The 18,223-nt window shown below is 43.1% G+C and overlaps 1 protein-coding gene across 1 annotated transcript in view; it reads right to left on the bottom strand.

Annotated features, from left to right (window-relative positions):
- The window catches only part of LOC126175809 (protein Skeletor, isoforms D/E-like), a 346,786-nt gene extending 332,803 nt beyond the window's left edge, over nt 1-13,983 (bottom strand). Inside the window, exon 1 of the mRNA XM_049922798.1 lies at nt 13,907-13,983. Within this exon, the coding sequence (XP_049778755.1) occupies nt 13,907-13,964 (58 nt within the window). The 5' untranslated portion in view covers nt 13,965-13,983. The remainder of the gene's footprint in view (nt 1-13,906) is intronic.
- Between the last annotated feature and the right edge of the window lie 4,240 nt (nt 13,984-18,223).

The following is an 18,223-nucleotide window of genomic DNA, read 5'->3' as shown; positions in this document are numbered from 1 at the left end:
TTCGCAATACATTACATTTGTCTATGTTAAGGGTCAGTTGCCACTCCCTGCACCAAGTGCCTATCCGCTGCAGATCTTCCTGCATTTCGCTACAATTTCCTAATGCTGCAACTTCTCTGTATACTACAGCATCATCCGCGGAAAGCCGCATGGAACTTCCGACACTATCTACTAGGTCATTTATATATATTGTGAAAAGCAATGGTCCCATAACACTCCCCTGTGGTACGCCAGAGGTTACTTTAACGTCTGTAGACGTCTCTCCATTGACACCTGTACTGCAGCATGGAGACAAGCTGCCGGTGGCTCCTTTATGCTCTGTCGAGCATTCAAACGGGCATCCATGAGTGCAGTGTAGCTCTTGCAAGGCACCATGATGGCCAAGGAGTATCGTACACTGCTTACAGACCACGTACACACTTTGATGATCGTGTTTCCCGATGGCAGTTGTATTTTTCAACAAGATAATGCGCCATGTTACAAGGCCAGTAGTGCGATGAAGCGGTTCGAGGAACACAGTGGCGAGTTCCAATTCATGTGTTGTTGACCCGACTCTCCAGCTATGAACCCGATCGGACACATCTGGATATGTGATAGAACATGGCGTCAGAGCTCATCACCCCCCTACCAGGAATTTACGGGAATTACGTCACTTGTGCGTGCTGATGTGGTGTCAACTCCCTCCAGCGACCTATCAAGCCCTCACTGCTTCCATGCCACGACGCGTCGCCGCAGTTATCCGCGCCAAAGATGGACATACCGGCTATAAAGTAATTGGTCATAATGTTATGGCTGATAAGGATATGTCATTCTGTTTAAAAAATAATTCTCATCCCAGGATCTCGGCAAGTACAACGTTTAAGGGGATCACGTATATGAAAAATGACGTGCTTATTTGTATACTATCATTTGCCGAAATGCACGTTTCTGCTACCTCGGACCATTTACGAAATAAAAGGAGTGTTATATCTTACAGGATATGCCCTATATATGGAGATTACGTGTTTAGCGTCATGTTAAACTTAGTTTTCCTTTCGACACAATTTCAGCACTACTGCAGCTCTTTCATAGTATGAACGATAAATATACAGCATTTTGACGCTCTTTTCATTTTCCGCATTGTTATACGAAATCTCTGTTCTTGCACCAAGATTACCAAAGAAACTAAATTAAGCAAGGACAGTAAACACGAGCAGAGTCGCGTAAATGTCTCGGTCGCCGTAGTTCTAAGAACGGCCTGCCTTATAGAGGGTGATGCGTGTCATGGCCATTCAGTCGCTCGACTGGTCGTAGGCGGCTTCCCGGCTGCCATTTACACTTCAGGCTTATAACATTTGCATAGCGTTACGTTCCCCGTTACTCATTTCATACTTTTCTTCTTTACCCTGCGGTTACCTGCTGATGGTCAGGTGGATGTTGTAACACTGCCGGAACAGTGGAGGCTGAAATATATGGAGAGGACGGATCATGGTCGTAAGTTCGTTAACAGAAAGAACGAAGAGAAAATTTATACAATTTGAGTAATTTTGGTGTCAAAATTCAGAGACCGCAGTAATTTGTTGTGTAGTGCATTGGATGACATCCCTGGTATCGAGTAAGGGCTATTTCGGACGCATCCCTGTGATATCAATCCGTTACATTTGATATATCTTGTGCACTGGGTGTCGGCTTTGGGGCATATTTTAGGGATGTCGGAGGAGGACGAAAGTTGCAGAACATGATAGGGAATCTAGGTCCGGAAATACGGTAGTAAAATGATGTAGGCTGTAGGTTCGCGTCTATAGTACTGAGACTGCTTACACTGGAAATTGCTATGAAATTATCGGCAGGAAATATATGTTAATATCTTCTCGTTGAATCTACAGCGTTTTTCTGGAGTGGCTTCCTTACCTATTCATTCTCAGTTTTACAATCCTTAGTTGATCGATATTCCTCACTGAATGCCTATTGTTGATATTTTATAGCTTCATATTTCCGACAGTGTTAATTTTCCTCAGCACCTCTATCGTTTCAGTATGGTTCTGATTTTAACTGCCTTGTCCTATTTGCTTTTAGATAGCCTATCTATAAAGCTGTATGCTTCCTGTATGGCGTTTGTTTCGTAGACTAGCTGTAATTTGCCATTATGCTTTCAATAAGAGTAGGAATGATGCTGGCCTGACGCACTAAGATTGTTAGGTTCTTTGTAGAGTGACTTCACTTGTGACTCTGCAGTACTTTAAGCGGAGGTCGCTACATTTTTACATTACGTAGAGAATGCTGCGTTAGCCAAACTCCTTCTGAGCCGTAGAGTGGATTTTCATATTGTTTTAATTCGATGGCATTCTCCTGCATTTAACAGTATCGTTTCTCTAAATCATGTCGCTATCTTTCGTATTGTACCTTTTACCATACGTTCGTATCTCAGCATTGTGATCCAAACCTTTATGAGAGGAAACGGTGCAGCTGGAACATTTCTGTCACATAAAAGATGTGTTTTCATCTTATCTAAACACTCTAAAATTTGGTATAAGTAATTTTTTTCTTTCTGTACATTGTTTTCTAAGAAATAGAAGGAAATGTAATTAGTAAAAACTGTTAAACCATTCCAGGCGAAAACGTTCATTCATTCACTGTACTCATTTATCGCATATTTCAAAACGTGAATTCAGTCTCACTTAAAGAGCTGTGTAGGTCCAAGAGTTTGGGCGAGAAGATTAAATAACATTCGTCTCTGATTATGGTTTATTCTGAAAACACAAATTTGAGATCGTTACCCTCCAGTGCATCTCTGATGGAATTGGAACAGTTTCTTTGGGAGACATCGCGTTCAACTACTGGAGGATTTCTTTGCATCGCTACGTATCGGGGCTGTATATTTTAGATGTCAAAAAGAACAGCAGACAACATTTCGTCGATGCTTATGTTTTTTGTTCAAATCCTGTTGATCTGAACGTCATTGGATAGTGCGAATTCGATTTTGTTTGGCCGGCCGGGGTGGTCGAGCGGTTCTAGGCGCTACAGTCTGGAACTGCGCGACCGCTACGGTCGGAGGTTCGAATCCTGCGGCCGGCCGGGGTGGCCGAGCGGTTCTAGGCGCTACAGTCTGGAATCGCGCGACCGCTACAGTCGCAGGTTCGAATCCTGCCTCGGGCATGGATGTGTGTGATGTCGTTAGGGTAGTTAGGTTTAAGTAGTTCTAAGTTCTAGGGGACTGATGACCTGAGAAGTTCAGTTCCATAGTGCTCGGAGCCATTTTTTTTCGAATCCTGCCTCGGGCATGGGTGTGTGTGATGTCCTTAGGTTAGTTAGGTTTAAGTAGTTCTAAGTTCCAGGGGACTGATGACCTCAGAAGTTAAGTCCCATAGTGCTCAGAGCCATTTGAACCATTTTTTTCGATTTTGTCGAGAAATAAATCCATCGCACGTGCACTGCACATCTTGAGCGTGTCATTGACTTTGCGTTGTACACTTTTAAACAAATACACTGTCAAAAAGACCAAACATTCATATTGTTTATTTGGCAGAAACTAAAAATAATTTCCAACTCTTGAACGTGACCAAGGTTTACCGGAGGATTTCTGTAGCTGCAAGGCAAATGTCGGAAGTGGTAAACGGCTCTCAAATATTACCAATTAGGACTTTCTCTGTCTAAGTAGCAGGTCAAAGGCTGTTTGGCTGGAAAATCGCTGACTTTAGATGGACCATTACTCGAGCAGCCTAGATAATGCAAGATATTTTTAAAAAATCGTGAGTTTAAATTTATCCATTATGGATAGTGTTGGACACAGTGACTGCATGTTAAATGTAAACTATAGCTGCCACTTTTTGAGATATTGCTTTATTTTTACTAACTAACTCTCGAGCCATTTCTCAATCAACTGCAAATGAATCAGATGATTATGTAAATTTGACATCTGTACGCCACACTAAGAAGTGAGCCTGAAATAACACGCAAACTAATTAGTGAACATAAAGTAATATTACAATACTACATGTCGGTTTTACGAACCGACTGAAACAGTCACTCGGTTCCATTTGTAAGTTACCTATGTAACGGCTTCCACGGGCAACAAAAATTTAATTTTTACTGTTTCATATGATTATAGACTTGATTTAAAAATTTAAAATGCTGTCATAATCTACTCATTAAGAGATATGATAATACGTTAAAGCTTTAACACAATGAGACGAGTATTGAAGTGTACACGTCTCGAAGCAAAGTAGCTCACAACATGCAAATTAACCAGACTATATTCATCCAGTGTCTGAGGATGAGAACACTTATCGACTTCCACAAAACTATACACACAATTTCAAACTTTTTCGAAGCTTTTCCGCACTGACGCGCCACCACAAAATAATGAAAAGAAAAATTTTTTTATCGCTTACTATATTTTCGCGGTCCAGTAGATCTTCGGGAATGACGCTTTGATTCATTACATCTATCTCTCTCTCTCTCAAAAAAAAAAAAAAAAATCTTCAAATGTGTGGGAAATCGTATGGGACTTAACTGCTAAGGTCATCAGACCCTAAGTTTAGACACTACTTAACCTAAATTATCCTAAGGAAAAACACACACACCCATGCCCGAGGGAGGACTCGAACATCCGCCGGGACGAGCCGCACAGTCCATGACTGCAGCGCCTTGGACCGCTCGGCTAATCCCGCGCCGCATTACTTCTCTACCCATAACTCTATATGCAGCACATTTTGCATATGATATCCACATACATTAATGAATTAACTTGGAAAAATTATGTCAGTGTTCGGCACATAGTGAAGGAGATATGACGTTTAAGCGTCAAAATGCGTGGAAAACTCAGTTTTCTTAAAACGGAGTGCAAATTACCCAGCTTCCAATAAACTTTAAGCATAATTTCAGACCTTTTCTGAACGTTTTCTGTTATAGCCTACGGAGTATTGAAAGGATACAGCCCTACAGAGCATGGAAAGTAAATCACATTATTTATTATTGAAAACAGTCTTTATCACAATTTATTTATTTATTACGGTGACCGGTTTCGACCACTACTGTGGTCATCTTCAGACCAATGATTAAGAATCTCCTTCTGCTGGAGAATCACTACTTTGAGTAGTGATTCTCCAGTAGAAGGAGGTTCTTACTCATTGGTCTGAAGAATCACTACTTTGAGTAGTGATTCTGCAGCACAAGGAGATTCTTAATCATTGGTCTGAAGATGACCACAGTAGTGGTCGAAACCGGTCACCGTAATAAATAAATAAATTGTGATCAAGACTGTTTTCAATAGTAAATATTTGTAACACATTGATCACTGTCACTCCCATAATGTATTCAAAAGTAAGAAAACACATTAATTCATTTAAAACGTGGTTAGACTTTTGAAGCTTTGTATGCATTGGAGTTCGATGTTTTGAAGAGTCGGGGGTTCGGGAGGGCTTACTGGAGTCATCTAATCGTGAGGTTCTGCGGAGGAATTTCGCTGTCATGACTATCGTTTTAGTATATTGGGAACCGGATTTATGAGGCAAATGTGGAATCAGCGAACTAATGAGGAAACAGTGTGAGCTGGGTGGAAATGAGGTTGCGGGCTGACCGAGACCTTGGCTGCTTGTCGGTTTCGTGCAGTCAGCCGCGCGACAAAAACGCCAGCGACCGCGAAAGCCACGAGCGGCACCGCTAGCTAGGTTTCTTGGCGTCTCCCGGCGCCGAGGCATCGCGGCGTGCGAAAGCTGCCCTGCCGTGTCTTCTCTTCTCTTTGCGACTGCCGTCGAATTTTCTTTTCTCTTCGCCGCGGCACGCCGAGCAATACGCCGGAGAAAGTTGGTGCGCGTCGCGTAACTGCGAGAGGCTCTGCGGGTTAGCGCTGCGAGAACTGCCTTCGACGGCCCAATTAACATCGCGGGCCGGCAGTGTGAGGAATGGCTCCGCTGATGGACGCGAGGGGTGCGGCCGGCCGGCGTCGAAGGAAAAGGCGTCCCCGTCGGAGGAATGCAGGCGAGACGCCGCCCGCGGCTCGCCCGGGGCGGGGCGGAATTCTGCGCACGCCTACCGCACTCTTACCGCTAGGCGGGACCTTGAGCGGTCGGGTTCGACGCTCGGCTGGTGCGCTAAACAGGACCGCTTAACGGCTGCGAAGGAACCGGCGTGAGACCTGGCACGTCACAGGCTGACCAGCCATTTCCCACGCGTGCCGCTCTCAGAGAGTCTGTAGCTGCAAAGAGGAGCACTTAGTGGCTGTTGTTTTTACAGTAGACTGCACTGTCGCGAGTGAGTGTATAGTGTTAATGTCGTTAGTAAAACATTAATATTCTGTTCAAACATTCAAAATTAATGGTAAGATCACAAGTCGGACAACGTGTTTCGACACCTGGCTCTCATCTTGAGGCAAAATCTGTATTACTAAACGGTTGAAACGATCACCAAGTCGTAGTCGCTGGTCGCCTATCCAACGCCTTACAGGAGCAATAAAAATTTGATTTTCAGTGTTTCATCTGATTATCAATCCACCTCGGTAGCTGCAGGGCAGTTTGCAATCGCAGTTATTTTGCGACTTCCGGCCGGACCGGAGATTTTCTCCACTTGGGGACTGGGTGTTGTGTTGTCCTCATCTTCGTATTGTAATTTTTTTTGAGTCATCAGTCACCTGACTGGTTAGATGCGATCCACCGCTAATTCATCTCCTGTGCCAAACTTGTCATCTCAGGGCAGCAGTTGCAACCTACATCTTCAATTATTTCCTTGTTCTATCCGAGTCTCTATCATCTTATACAGTTTTCACCCCTAACTGACACGAAAATCACTTGTATGGCACCACGTGACTATGTAGCGTCATACCAGGATACGGCTTGTCCGTCATGAATCTTCTGAATTGTAAAAAACTGTCGTACTGTTGAGATGGATGAATGGGCACGTAAGCCACTATATACAATCCATCTCTACAGGGGAAAGACAATACGACAATTCGACAATTCAGAATATATATATATATATATATATATATATATATATATATATGTGTGTGTGTGTGTGTGTGTGTGTGTGTGTGTATCGTTGGTGGTGATAATAATGATGTCAAAAAGTAGAGAGTGAATATACTCTACTCCTGCTCAACAACACAAAGAGAAGCATTCGAGCTGCCCAAGACGCAAAACTTTTCTACTACTATCAGCACATAAATTCCTAATCTAATTCCCTCTGAATCACTTGACCTGGTTTGAATACACTCCAGTACCCTTGTTTTGGCTCTGAGCACTATGGGTGGGACTTAACATCTGAGGTCATCAGTGCCCTAGAACGTAGAACTACTTAAACCTAGAATGAGATTTTCACTCTGCAGCGGAGTGTGCGCTGATATGAAGCTTCCTGGCAGATTAAAACTGTGTGCCGAACCGAGGCTCGAACTCGGGACCTTTGCCTTTCGCGGGCACCGAGTTCGAGTCTCGGTCTGGCACACAGTTTTAATCTGCCAGGAAGTTTCGTTACTTAAACCTAACTAACCTAAGGACGTCACACACATCCATGCCCGAGGCAGGATTTGAGCCTGCGACTGTAGCGATCGCGCGGTTCCAGACTGAGCGCCTAGAACCGCTCGGCCACACTGGCCGGCACCCTTGTTTTACTTTTATTTATGTTCACCCTATAATCTTTTCTCACGACACAATCCACTTCGTTGAACAAATGTTCTAAGTCTCTTTCCAACTCTGACACAGTTATCATGTTGTCTCCTCTGCTTCTTCAATTTCTTCTTCTTGTGCATTTCAAGGTTTACGCAATAGTGCCTGTTCCGTCTTCTCTCTTCACAATCGCCCTGCCCTGGGAATTCCCTCTTCTTGAATTATAATTACGTTTCCAAATTTCTCCTTAGTTAACATTCCTGCTAAAACATAGCTCATTTTTAATGTAGAAAAACGCAGTACATTGCCTATGGACAAGAAAGGGTATCTGGTACTATGATTAGTGGTTAATTTCTGGAGCCTCTCGCGTATTATCAATACCTAGTGGCAATGGTGCGTACCAGTATGATCAAGGACGGACTCGTACAATGAGTAATAGAAATGACGGTTGCAAGCTATAAATTACTCTAGAGGATTCTGGGAAAGAATGGTGTATCTTTAAAGGGACCTACATACAAGACGCTAATGGAATCTAGTCTAAGTGCTGTTGGGCACGCAGCGATGTGGTGCAGTGCTAAAACACTGGGCTCGCATTGGGAGGACAGCGGCTCAAATGTCCGTTCAGTCATCCAGATCGAGGTTTTTCCTAATTTTCTTCAATTGCTATAGCTGGATGCTAAGGTGGTTCCGTTGATTGTGCCACGGCCGATTTATTTCGACATCTCTCTCACATCTGAGAATGTGTTCAGTCTCTAATGATCACGTCGTCGACGGTACGTTACACCCTAATATTCTTCTTCTTCTGCTTCTAAATTTTTGTACAGCGTTTTGGATCTTTGTAAAGTACATCCACAGCAGAGGCCGAACGAATACAGAGACAAAATGCTAGGTTCGAAAAGGTCAGTATAGTCTACACGAAATTCTAACAGAAATGCTCGGGGATCTTAAACGGAGACATTTGAAGAATGGCGACGTCGTCCTCGTGAAACCATGCCGTATAAATCCGTGACTGAATGTTCAGTGTTGACTGTGCAACAAAAATGTTGTCTTCATCATTTTAGGATCGTGGCATGAGACGTTAAGGCGGTCACACACTTAACTGCATGTTTCACAAGCATGCTTGCGCAAGCATGCTCAAATTCTTCGCGCCTCCACGCGGTTCAAGCATGCCTGTACAAACATCAGTTTGGTTACCAGAAAATGTCGAGCTCAAATGACGATGCAATACCTTTGGCAGCCTTTATGCTTGTGTTACGAAATAAAAACAAAAGAGGAAACGTGACATGTGGAGTAAAGAGTTGTGAAAGAAACTAAAATATTATTTCCATGTTAACTATTCTGGCTTTGCTGTTTTCCTTGTCTTGTTCTCCGTGTAGTACTACATTCCTCGGCTTGTCCTACATTACAGAACAATATTTGTACAGAATGTATTATCGCAGGACTAAATAAAAATTAAATCAAGTCACTGACGAGTGCTTACACAAGCCTCTCTATTTTTGGTACGCACGCTCAGGCATGCACACCGATGAACGCTTGCACAAACATACATAAATGAAATTCGATCAAGCTGCTTTCACAGTCCTGATGCTTGCGCAAATTTATCCTGCACACTCAAGCATGTTGCGCAAGCATGCTCGCTGTTTATAGAACTATACCAGTTTCTGGCAGCAGCGATTCAAAGAACATGGTACAACGATTTTCACGCTGTAGTGTCACACTGTTCAGCTTAGTAGTCACTACAGTGAGTAGCTGTCTCGGCTTCCCACTTCCCAAATTTGCTAATGAGTGCATCGCTGTACATTCACTAAACTAATTTTGTGAAAAATCGATCCGCTTGCTAAAAAGTTATTTATTTTGCTTAAGTGGAGTGAGAACTTTTTAGTAAGTGAAGCGGTCATCCAACAACTCATTACATAGGTGCGGAGCAGCAACGCTCTCCAAGGATGGAGCAGTTCATAACGTCACGTAGACATTTGGCAGGTTTAGCATTACGAAAGAACTGCGTGAAAGGAACCCAGTATTTACTAGCTAAGGTAATTTTCGTTTCTACTCATATTAACTTACACATATCTCTAAGGTGAGTTGAATATAAGATGTATAGAATGTATGAATAAGGGGCTTGATGCACATAGTTTTGCCTTTCTGCTATAGATATATAACGTTTTAAAGGATGTCATTGTAGGGTTTAATGTGTAGTAAGTACGAGGTCAATTGAGACGGAACGTAAGCTCGTATTGCACAATTACGAGACAATTTATATGTCCGATCTGTTCGAATGAACTGTTCAGGTGTTGATCTTGCTTGGCTTAGCAAAAAACAGTATATCAAAATCTTAATGCTTGAGCATTAACCAGCAAACGAAAATTTTGTTTTACAGCTTTAACAGTGTGCTGGAGAGGGACACAAACCTCGTTTAGATTCCCATTCCGGAACCCAGTTTTAATGTGCCAAGAATTTAAATAACTGCGCACATTCCGCTGCAGAGTGCATGTTTGATTCTGGAAGTGAAAAGAATACGATCAACTGGAAAAATATTGGCCTGACATCAGTTCAAGTTTTGAAGATCAGATTTCTGTCGTCAGGGATTTGAGAAATTAATGACAGGTTCTTGTAGCTGCTTACGTAAGCCTGTCGAAAATACCGAAGAATATCGTGGTGCTCTTGTCATATTACATGGTAGTGTCCTCGCCAACAGCATTTCCATACACCGGAAAATGTTTATCGTAAATAACGTCTCACATTACCCACTCGCTGTGGATCATCAGACAGTCTGTAGAAGAGGGTTTCAGACTTATTGGAAAACTTAATTGACTACAGCAACACTACACAAGTGGTAACTTTCCTCAGAGGAAGCCTTCGGTCTAATACAGCTGCTTTACCGAGTCAGCTGTGTCCGTCAGATGTCCAACTGCTGTTGGTACAGATGAATAAATAAAAAGATCCGAAGCAATTTTTGGTAAACGAGAAGTGTTTGATAGTTTTTGTTGGCTACATTTCAGTGTTAGCTTATTGTTGTACCTGCTGAATGGTATCCAGCAACATGATGTGTGTCTAGCACGTATCCATTTTCTGCGAGAATTTAAATTAAAATGTGTGTTTCAAATATGTAAGATGAGAAAGGTAGGTCCGGATAAGCCACTGAAAAAAACTGATAGATGCACAAAAAACATTAAATGTTTCATATAGTACGGTCACGAAGAAAGACGATTAGTTCATTTTCCGAAAAATCCAATTAACAGTTACTTTTATTTAATTGTTGGCTAAGGATGTATTTACGTAGTTACTTAAGGCAATTCCATCAAACAGATCTTAGACATAACGTATACTGACAATAAGTAATGATCGATTTTCTCACTGGTCCCTATTTCCGGTACTACTGCCTTCCGAATACATTTCGTGTATAATGAAGTTCAGTGCCTGACGTAATAGGAACATAAAATAATTGCACAGGAAACTGGAATGATGAACAACAGACCCAGCAGAAGTCGCCATTATCCTTTTTGATACTATTCACTCCCAGAACTTTGTTATGGCGTGAGGCATATTTTTCTGGGTTCATTTCCTCTACATATTCACGAAATAAATACGCCGTTCTGCTAAATTTTTTGCAATTTGACTGATAGATTATTAGTTAAATGCTCTACACTTACGTGTTTGATCTGATAGTAGTCCGGTTTATAATCGTATTGTTCCTGTTAAAGATTCTTCAGTTACGACTTCGAATGGTTTCCTCAAATCACTTTAAGAGAACTATGTGATGTTGCGTTCAGTAAATCCCTATGAAATTATGCAGCTACGCTGCATCTGTCTTTTAAATGACATTGATGACACCAGATCCTCAGACTCTCACCATCCATTTTGTTTATCACACCTTCAAAGGCATGTAGTGCCCGTATTTCAGGGTCTTGTGATAGTTGCGCCTAAAACTAGTTTCCATTTATTTTCTCGAGTATATGCTTCTGTAATATGGGAACAATGGAAAATTTAGCCGATATAAAGAATGCCCCATACGTATACAGTGATTTCAAACAGTGAATTCTCTGCAGATAGTCACAGTTACCGAACATGAAATTTCGCGCGTTAGCGTACTATGACGAATGCGACTAATTATGATATTCAAGAAATTTTCTTCCTGCAGTAACAGGAAAATAAGGACTGCAATTCGTGCAGTTTCCATGCAGTCTACAACATGGTAGAAGAGTGATACAAAATCATTTCACAAACTACTCTCCTTTGCACATTACTGTGATGAGAACACAACCTGTTGCAAGCTGTGTCGTAGCGAAGAGTAAAAAAGAGAAAGTGGAACTATGGCATGGCCACTCAGTGTTGCTGGTAAGTATGTTACACAACGAAAATACTTTGATATCACCACTTGGAGCAAAACACGGTTTCCTCTATTTTGCCCTCACCTACGCGAGTTTCGGTACAGTAGTGCTATCGTGAGTGGGTATTGTGGTTTCTAGGCGATGTATGTTAGAAGCTAAGTGTATAATCGTAGATACGAACATTTTGTATTTTGCCGAGAACCGATATCTCAGTTTTAAATTTATATTTGTATGAGACGGTCTGTTTTAGTTTGTGCAGGCATTTTTATCTTTAGTTTGCTGAGATGTACATGTAGATGTGGAACTAAGGTCCGAGTCTTGTAAATATTCAACGAAGAGAACTCTTCCTTCTGTTTCTATTCATGTAACGTCTTGTTTTAAAACAAAATAACTGTTTCAAATATAAAGGAACCGCACTGACATTTGTACTCATGTCCCGTAATTTTATAGGCGAAAGGAAAGAAAAAACTGTGTGTGAATCAAAGTGGTGACCTCACAGTATTTTATTACCAAACAAACATGAAGAAGCTAAATCAGTGGCTTACAAAGTTCCCAGAAATGTCGACATTACTAAAAATTCTGTGCTAAAGTAGGCCACTTTGCCTAGGTACTTCATATTCTTAATGTTAGGACGGATATGTTGAGATAGTGTGGTATCTGAAGTATAGAAGAAAGAGTGAAGATAGAATTCATTGCGTCGTTGAGCAAATGCTCAACTGTAGAACTTGAGGGAGGGAAAAAGCTACGTCTCTACATCTAAGTCTACATGTACTCCACAAGCTACTGTACAGTGAATGTCAGAGGGTACATCGCACCAATTTTATCAATTATGTTTTGTTCTGCAGACGCAAACTGAGGAAGGGAAAAATGACAATCTGTATCTCTCTGAAAGCACCCTGATCTCATTTATCTTATTCTCATGGCCGTTACGCGAGATATACTACGTTGAAGACATAATGGCAGCACGGTCTTCTTCGAATGTAGTTTCTCTAAATTGATCCAATAGGGCTTCGCGACAACTACGTCATCTTTCTTCCAAAGATTCCCATTTAAGTTCACCGAGCATTTCCGTTGCACTTTCGTATGAGCTATAGACACCTATTACGATCCTAACATCGCGCTCGTGAATCCGTTCGATTGTTGTCGTGCCAATTTGATAAGGACTCCGAAAATTGCATCAGTACTCTAGAACTAGTCGCACTAGCAGTTCCTTTTACAGGTGCAGTCGATCCCCACCGACCCCATCCAGTACAACTAAGGCTTCCATTCGCCTAATACTAATTTTACGAGATCGTTTCATTTCATATCACTTCTTACTGTTACCCCATATACTTACACGATGTGAAGTGCTCAAGATGTCCAGCACTAATCTTGTACCCAGATATTATTGGTTATTTCTCTTTATTATAAATATTGTCTTAAATTTGTCTACATTTAAAGGGAGTTGCCATTCATTACACAAAACAGAATTTTAGTCTAAGTTTTTTGCAACTCCGAACTTTAATCCAACGACGACGCCTCACTCTGCACACCAGAATCGTTAGCGAGCCATCTTACAGTGCTGCTAATCCTATCTGATAGAGTGGTTTTGTATATTACGAGTATTATAGGGCCTATTACGGTTCCCTGGGGCACACCCCATATTCGCAGCCCAATATTCAACGCTTCCGAAGAAATTGCCAAATTATTTGTCTATATTGGCTTATGGAAATAATGGAAAATATAAATGGTGAAGAATGGATGGGGCTTCGAATTCCACTTCTCCAGAAAGAAGGGAACTAGTGGCTAAGTATCTTTACGTAGTCCTATGACAAGTTCCAGTAGTCGGCTTCTATTGCAGATTTCACCCTTCCAGTTTAGCTCCCGACGTTATCAAGCACTGAGTCCTAAATTTGCCACATAGGGTGGGATACAGAGCGAGTTGCTAGGGCGACTGCGGTAACGGTGGGGCGGATGGCACGGGCGCACTGGCGCAGGCCCCGGCTGGCGGCTTGGACTCACCGAGGGCGGCAACTGCGAGCAGCAGCCGCAGCAGCAGCTTGCACGTGTGGGCCTCCATCTCCGGCCTGCCAGTCTCTCTGGTCACAACTGAGCGCCGCCTCCCGTGTCGACCGCTCTTGTAGGACAAGTTGGAGGAACACAGCCCCCACTCCGTCCCCCTCCCCCTCCTCCCTCCACCCGCGACCTACTAGCCACACCGCCGACGTCGGCTCGCGGCTCTCTCCACCTGCGAGCAGCCGCAGGTAAACAAACTGTCCACGCTGATTACGCCGATGGACCTTCCGTATCCGCGCGCACAGCGTGCCCAACGGGCGATCTGACTCCGGGAGGCGAGCTGAAACCATTTCGTGATGGGAGCCCTCAGTGACTTCCAAGGTGTAGAACTCGAGCTATTCTGTGGAATCTAACTGTGTGACACATCCTGGTCTTCAGTCAAAGACTATTTGACACAGCTGTGTTCCCTAGAATATGGTGTGCAACACTCTTCATATCTGAATAACTACTGCAATATGAATTACCCTTAAAGCTACTTATTGTCGTAAAGCCTTGGTCACCCTCCACACTTTATCGCCACTCTTCCCCCCAAAATTAATGATTCATTGATACGTCAGGATTTTTCTTATGATTCGATCTCACCTCTTCTGCAAAATATGGTTCAAATGGCTCTGAGCACTATGGGACTTAACATCTGAGGTCATCAGTCCCCTAGAACTTAGAACTACTTAAACCTATCTAACCTAATGACATCACGCACAACCATGCCCGAGGCAGGATTCGAACCTGCGACCGTAGCAGGCGCGCGGTTCCGGACTGAAGCGCCTAGAACCGCTCGGCCACCGTGGCCGGCCATGTCTCCTACATCTACATGTATACTCTGCAAATCACACTTACCTGCCTTGCAGAGGGTCCTTCACAATAATTCTCTATTACCCCACTCTCGTGCAGACCGAGGAAATGGCTCTGAGCACTATGAGACTTAACTTCTGAGGTCATCAGTCCCCTAGAACTTAGAACCACTTAAACCTATCTAACCTAATGACATCACACACATCCATGCCCGAGGCAGGATTCGAACCTGCGACCGCAGCAGTCGCGCGGTTCCGGACTGAAGCGCCTAGAACTGCTCGGCCACCGCGGCCGGCCATGTCTTCTACAGCTACATGTATACTCTGCAAATCACACTTACCTGCCTTGCAGACGGTCCTTCACAATAATTCTCTATTACCCCACTCTCGTGCAGACCGAGGAAATGGCTCTGAGCACTATGGGACTTAACTTGTGAGGTCATCAGTCCCCTAGAACTTAGAACCACTTAAACCTAACTAGCCTAAGGACATCACACACATCCATGCCCGAGGCAGGATTCGAACCTGCGACCGTAGCAGTCGCGCGGTTCCGGACTGAAGCGCCTAGAACCGCTCGGCCACCGCGGCCGGCCATGTCTTCTAACATGTATACTCTGCAAATGACACTTACCTGCCTTGCAGAGGGTCCTTCACAATAATTCTCTATTACCCCACTCTCGTGCAGACCGAGGAAATGGCTCTGAGCACTATGGTACTTAACTTCTGAGGTCATAAGTCCCCTAGAACTTAGAACCACTTAAACCTAACTAGCCTAAGGACATCACACACATCCATGCCCGAGGCAGGATTCGAACCTGCGACCGTAGCGGTCGCACGGTTCCAGACTGCAGCGCCTAGAACCGCTCTGCCACTCTGGCCGGCGCAGACCGAGGAACAAATGAACATCTATATCTTTCTGTGCAAGCTCTGATTTCCCTTATTTTATTCTAATGATCGTTTCTCTCGGCATCAACAAAATATTTCTCATTCGGAGGAGGAAGTTGGTGTTTCAAAATTCGTGACGCCTTTGTTTTAATACCCTCCCCAAATCCAGTATCCTGTCAGTGACACACTCTTCCCTATTTCGCGATAATACTAAACGTGATGCTCTTCTATTACCTTTGTCGATGTACTCCTTTAATCCTATCTGGTAAGGATCCCAGACTGGACAGCAGTACGCCAAAAGAGGGCGGAAAAGCGTTATGTAGACAGTCTCCTTAGTAGATGCGCAAAACTATAGACCTATATCTCTGACGTCGATCTGTTGTAGAATTTTAGAACATGTCTTTTGCTCGAGTATCATGTCGTTTTTGGAAACTCAGAATCTACTATGTAGGAATCAACATGGATTCCGGAAACAGCGATCGTGTGAAACCCAACTCGCTTTATTTGTTCATGAGACCCAGAAAATATTAGATACAGGCTCCCAGGTAGATGCTATTTTTCTTGACTTCCGGAAGGCGTTCGATACAGTTCCGCACTGTCGCCTGATAAACAAAGTAAGAGCCTACGGAATATCAGACCAGCTGTGTGGCTGGATTGAAGAGTTTTTAGCAAACAGAACACAGCATGTTGTTATCAACGGAGAGACGTCTACAGACATTAAAGTAACCTCTGGCGTGCCACAGGGGAGTGTTATGGGACCATTGCTTTTCACAATATATATAAATGACCTAGTAGATAGTGTCGGAAGTTCCATGCGGCTTTTCGCGGATGATGCTGTAGTATACAGAGAAGTTGCAGCATTAGAAAATTGTAGCGAAATGCAGGAAGATCTGCAGCGGATAGGCACTTGGTGCAGGGAGTGGCAACTGACCCTTAATATAGACAAATGTAATGTATTGCGAATACATAGAAAGAAGGATCCTTTATTGTATGATTATATGATAGCGGAACAAACACTGGTAGCAGTTACTTCTGTAAAATATCTGGGAGTATGCGTGCGGAACGATTTGAAGTGGAATGATCATATAAAATTAATTGTTGGTAAGGCGGGTACCAGGTTGAGATTAATTGGGAGAGTCCTTAGAAAATGTAGTCCATCAACAAAGCAGGTGGCTTACAAAACACTCGTTCGACCTATACTTGAGTATTGCTCATCAGTGTGGGATCCGTACCAGATCGGGTTGACGGAGGAGATAGAGAAGATCCAAAGAAGAGCGGCGCGTTTCGTCACAGGGTTATTTGGTAACCGTGATAGCGTTACGGAGATGTTTAACAAACTCAAGTGGCAGACTCTGCAAGAGAGGCGCTCTGCATCGCGGTGTAGCTTGCTCGCCAGGTTTCGAGAGGGTGCGTTTCTGGATGAGGTATCGAATATATTGCTTCCCCCTACTTATACCTCCCGAGGAGATCACGAATGTAAAATTAGAGAGATTAGAGCGCGCACAGAGGCTTTCAGCCAGTCGTTCTTCCCGCGAACCATACGCGACTGGAACAGGAAAGGGAGATAATGACAGTGGCACGTAAAGTGCCCTCCGCCACACACCGTTGGGTGGCTTGCGGAGTATAAATGTAGATGTAGATGTAGATGTAGATCTGTTACATTTTCTAAGCGTTCTGCCAATAAAACGTAGTCTTTGGTTTGCCTTCCCGACAACATTTTCTATGTGTTCTTTGCAATTTAAGTTGTTCGTAACTGTAATTCCTAGATATTTGGTTGAATTTACGGCCTTTAGATTTGACTAATTTATCGCGTAACCGAAGTTCGACGGATTTCTTTTAGCATTCATGTTGATGACCCCACACTTTTCATTGTTTACAGTCAATTGCCAATTTTCGCACCATACAGATATCCTTACTAAATCGTTTTGTAATTTCTTTTGATAGTCTGATGGCTTTACTAGACAGCATCATCTGCAAACAACTTAAGATAGCTGCTCAGTTTGTGCCCCAAATCGTTTATGTCGACAAGTAACACTAGAGGGCCCATAACGCTGCCTTGGCGAAAGCCAGAAATCACTTCTGTTTTACTCGATGACTTTCCGTCAGTTACTACGAACTCTGACCTCTCCGACAGGGAATCACGAATCCAGTTGCATATCTGAGACGATATTCGATAAGCACGCAATTTCACTACAAGCCGCTTGTGTGGTACAGTGCCAAAGCCTTCCGGAAATCTATAAATACGGTATCAGCTTGAAATCCTTTGTCAACAGCACTCATCACTTCGTGTGAGTAAAGAGCTAATTGTGTTTCACAAGAACGATGTTTTCTAAATTCGTGTTGACTGTGTGTCCATAGACCGTTCTTTTCAAGGTAATTCATTATTTTTGAATACAATATATGTTCTAAAATTCTGCTGCATACCAACGTTAATGATATGGGCCTGTAATTCAGTGGATTACTCTTACTACCTTTCTTGAACAGTCCTGTGATCTGTGCAACTTGCGGCTTTGGTACGGATCTCTCGTCGAGCGAGCGGTTGTATATGATTGTTAAGTATGGAGCTATTGCATTAGTATACACTGAA

Source organism: Schistocerca cancellata, chromosome 3 (genome assembly GCF_023864275.1).
Source record: "Schistocerca cancellata isolate TAMUIC-IGC-003103 chromosome 3, iqSchCanc2.1, whole genome shotgun sequence".
In the NCBI taxonomy this organism is placed as follows: domain Eukaryota; kingdom Metazoa; phylum Arthropoda; class Insecta; order Orthoptera; family Acrididae; genus Schistocerca; species Schistocerca cancellata.
Note: the sequence above shows the minus strand (reverse complement) of the source record. Positions and strands in the feature narration are given on the sequence as shown.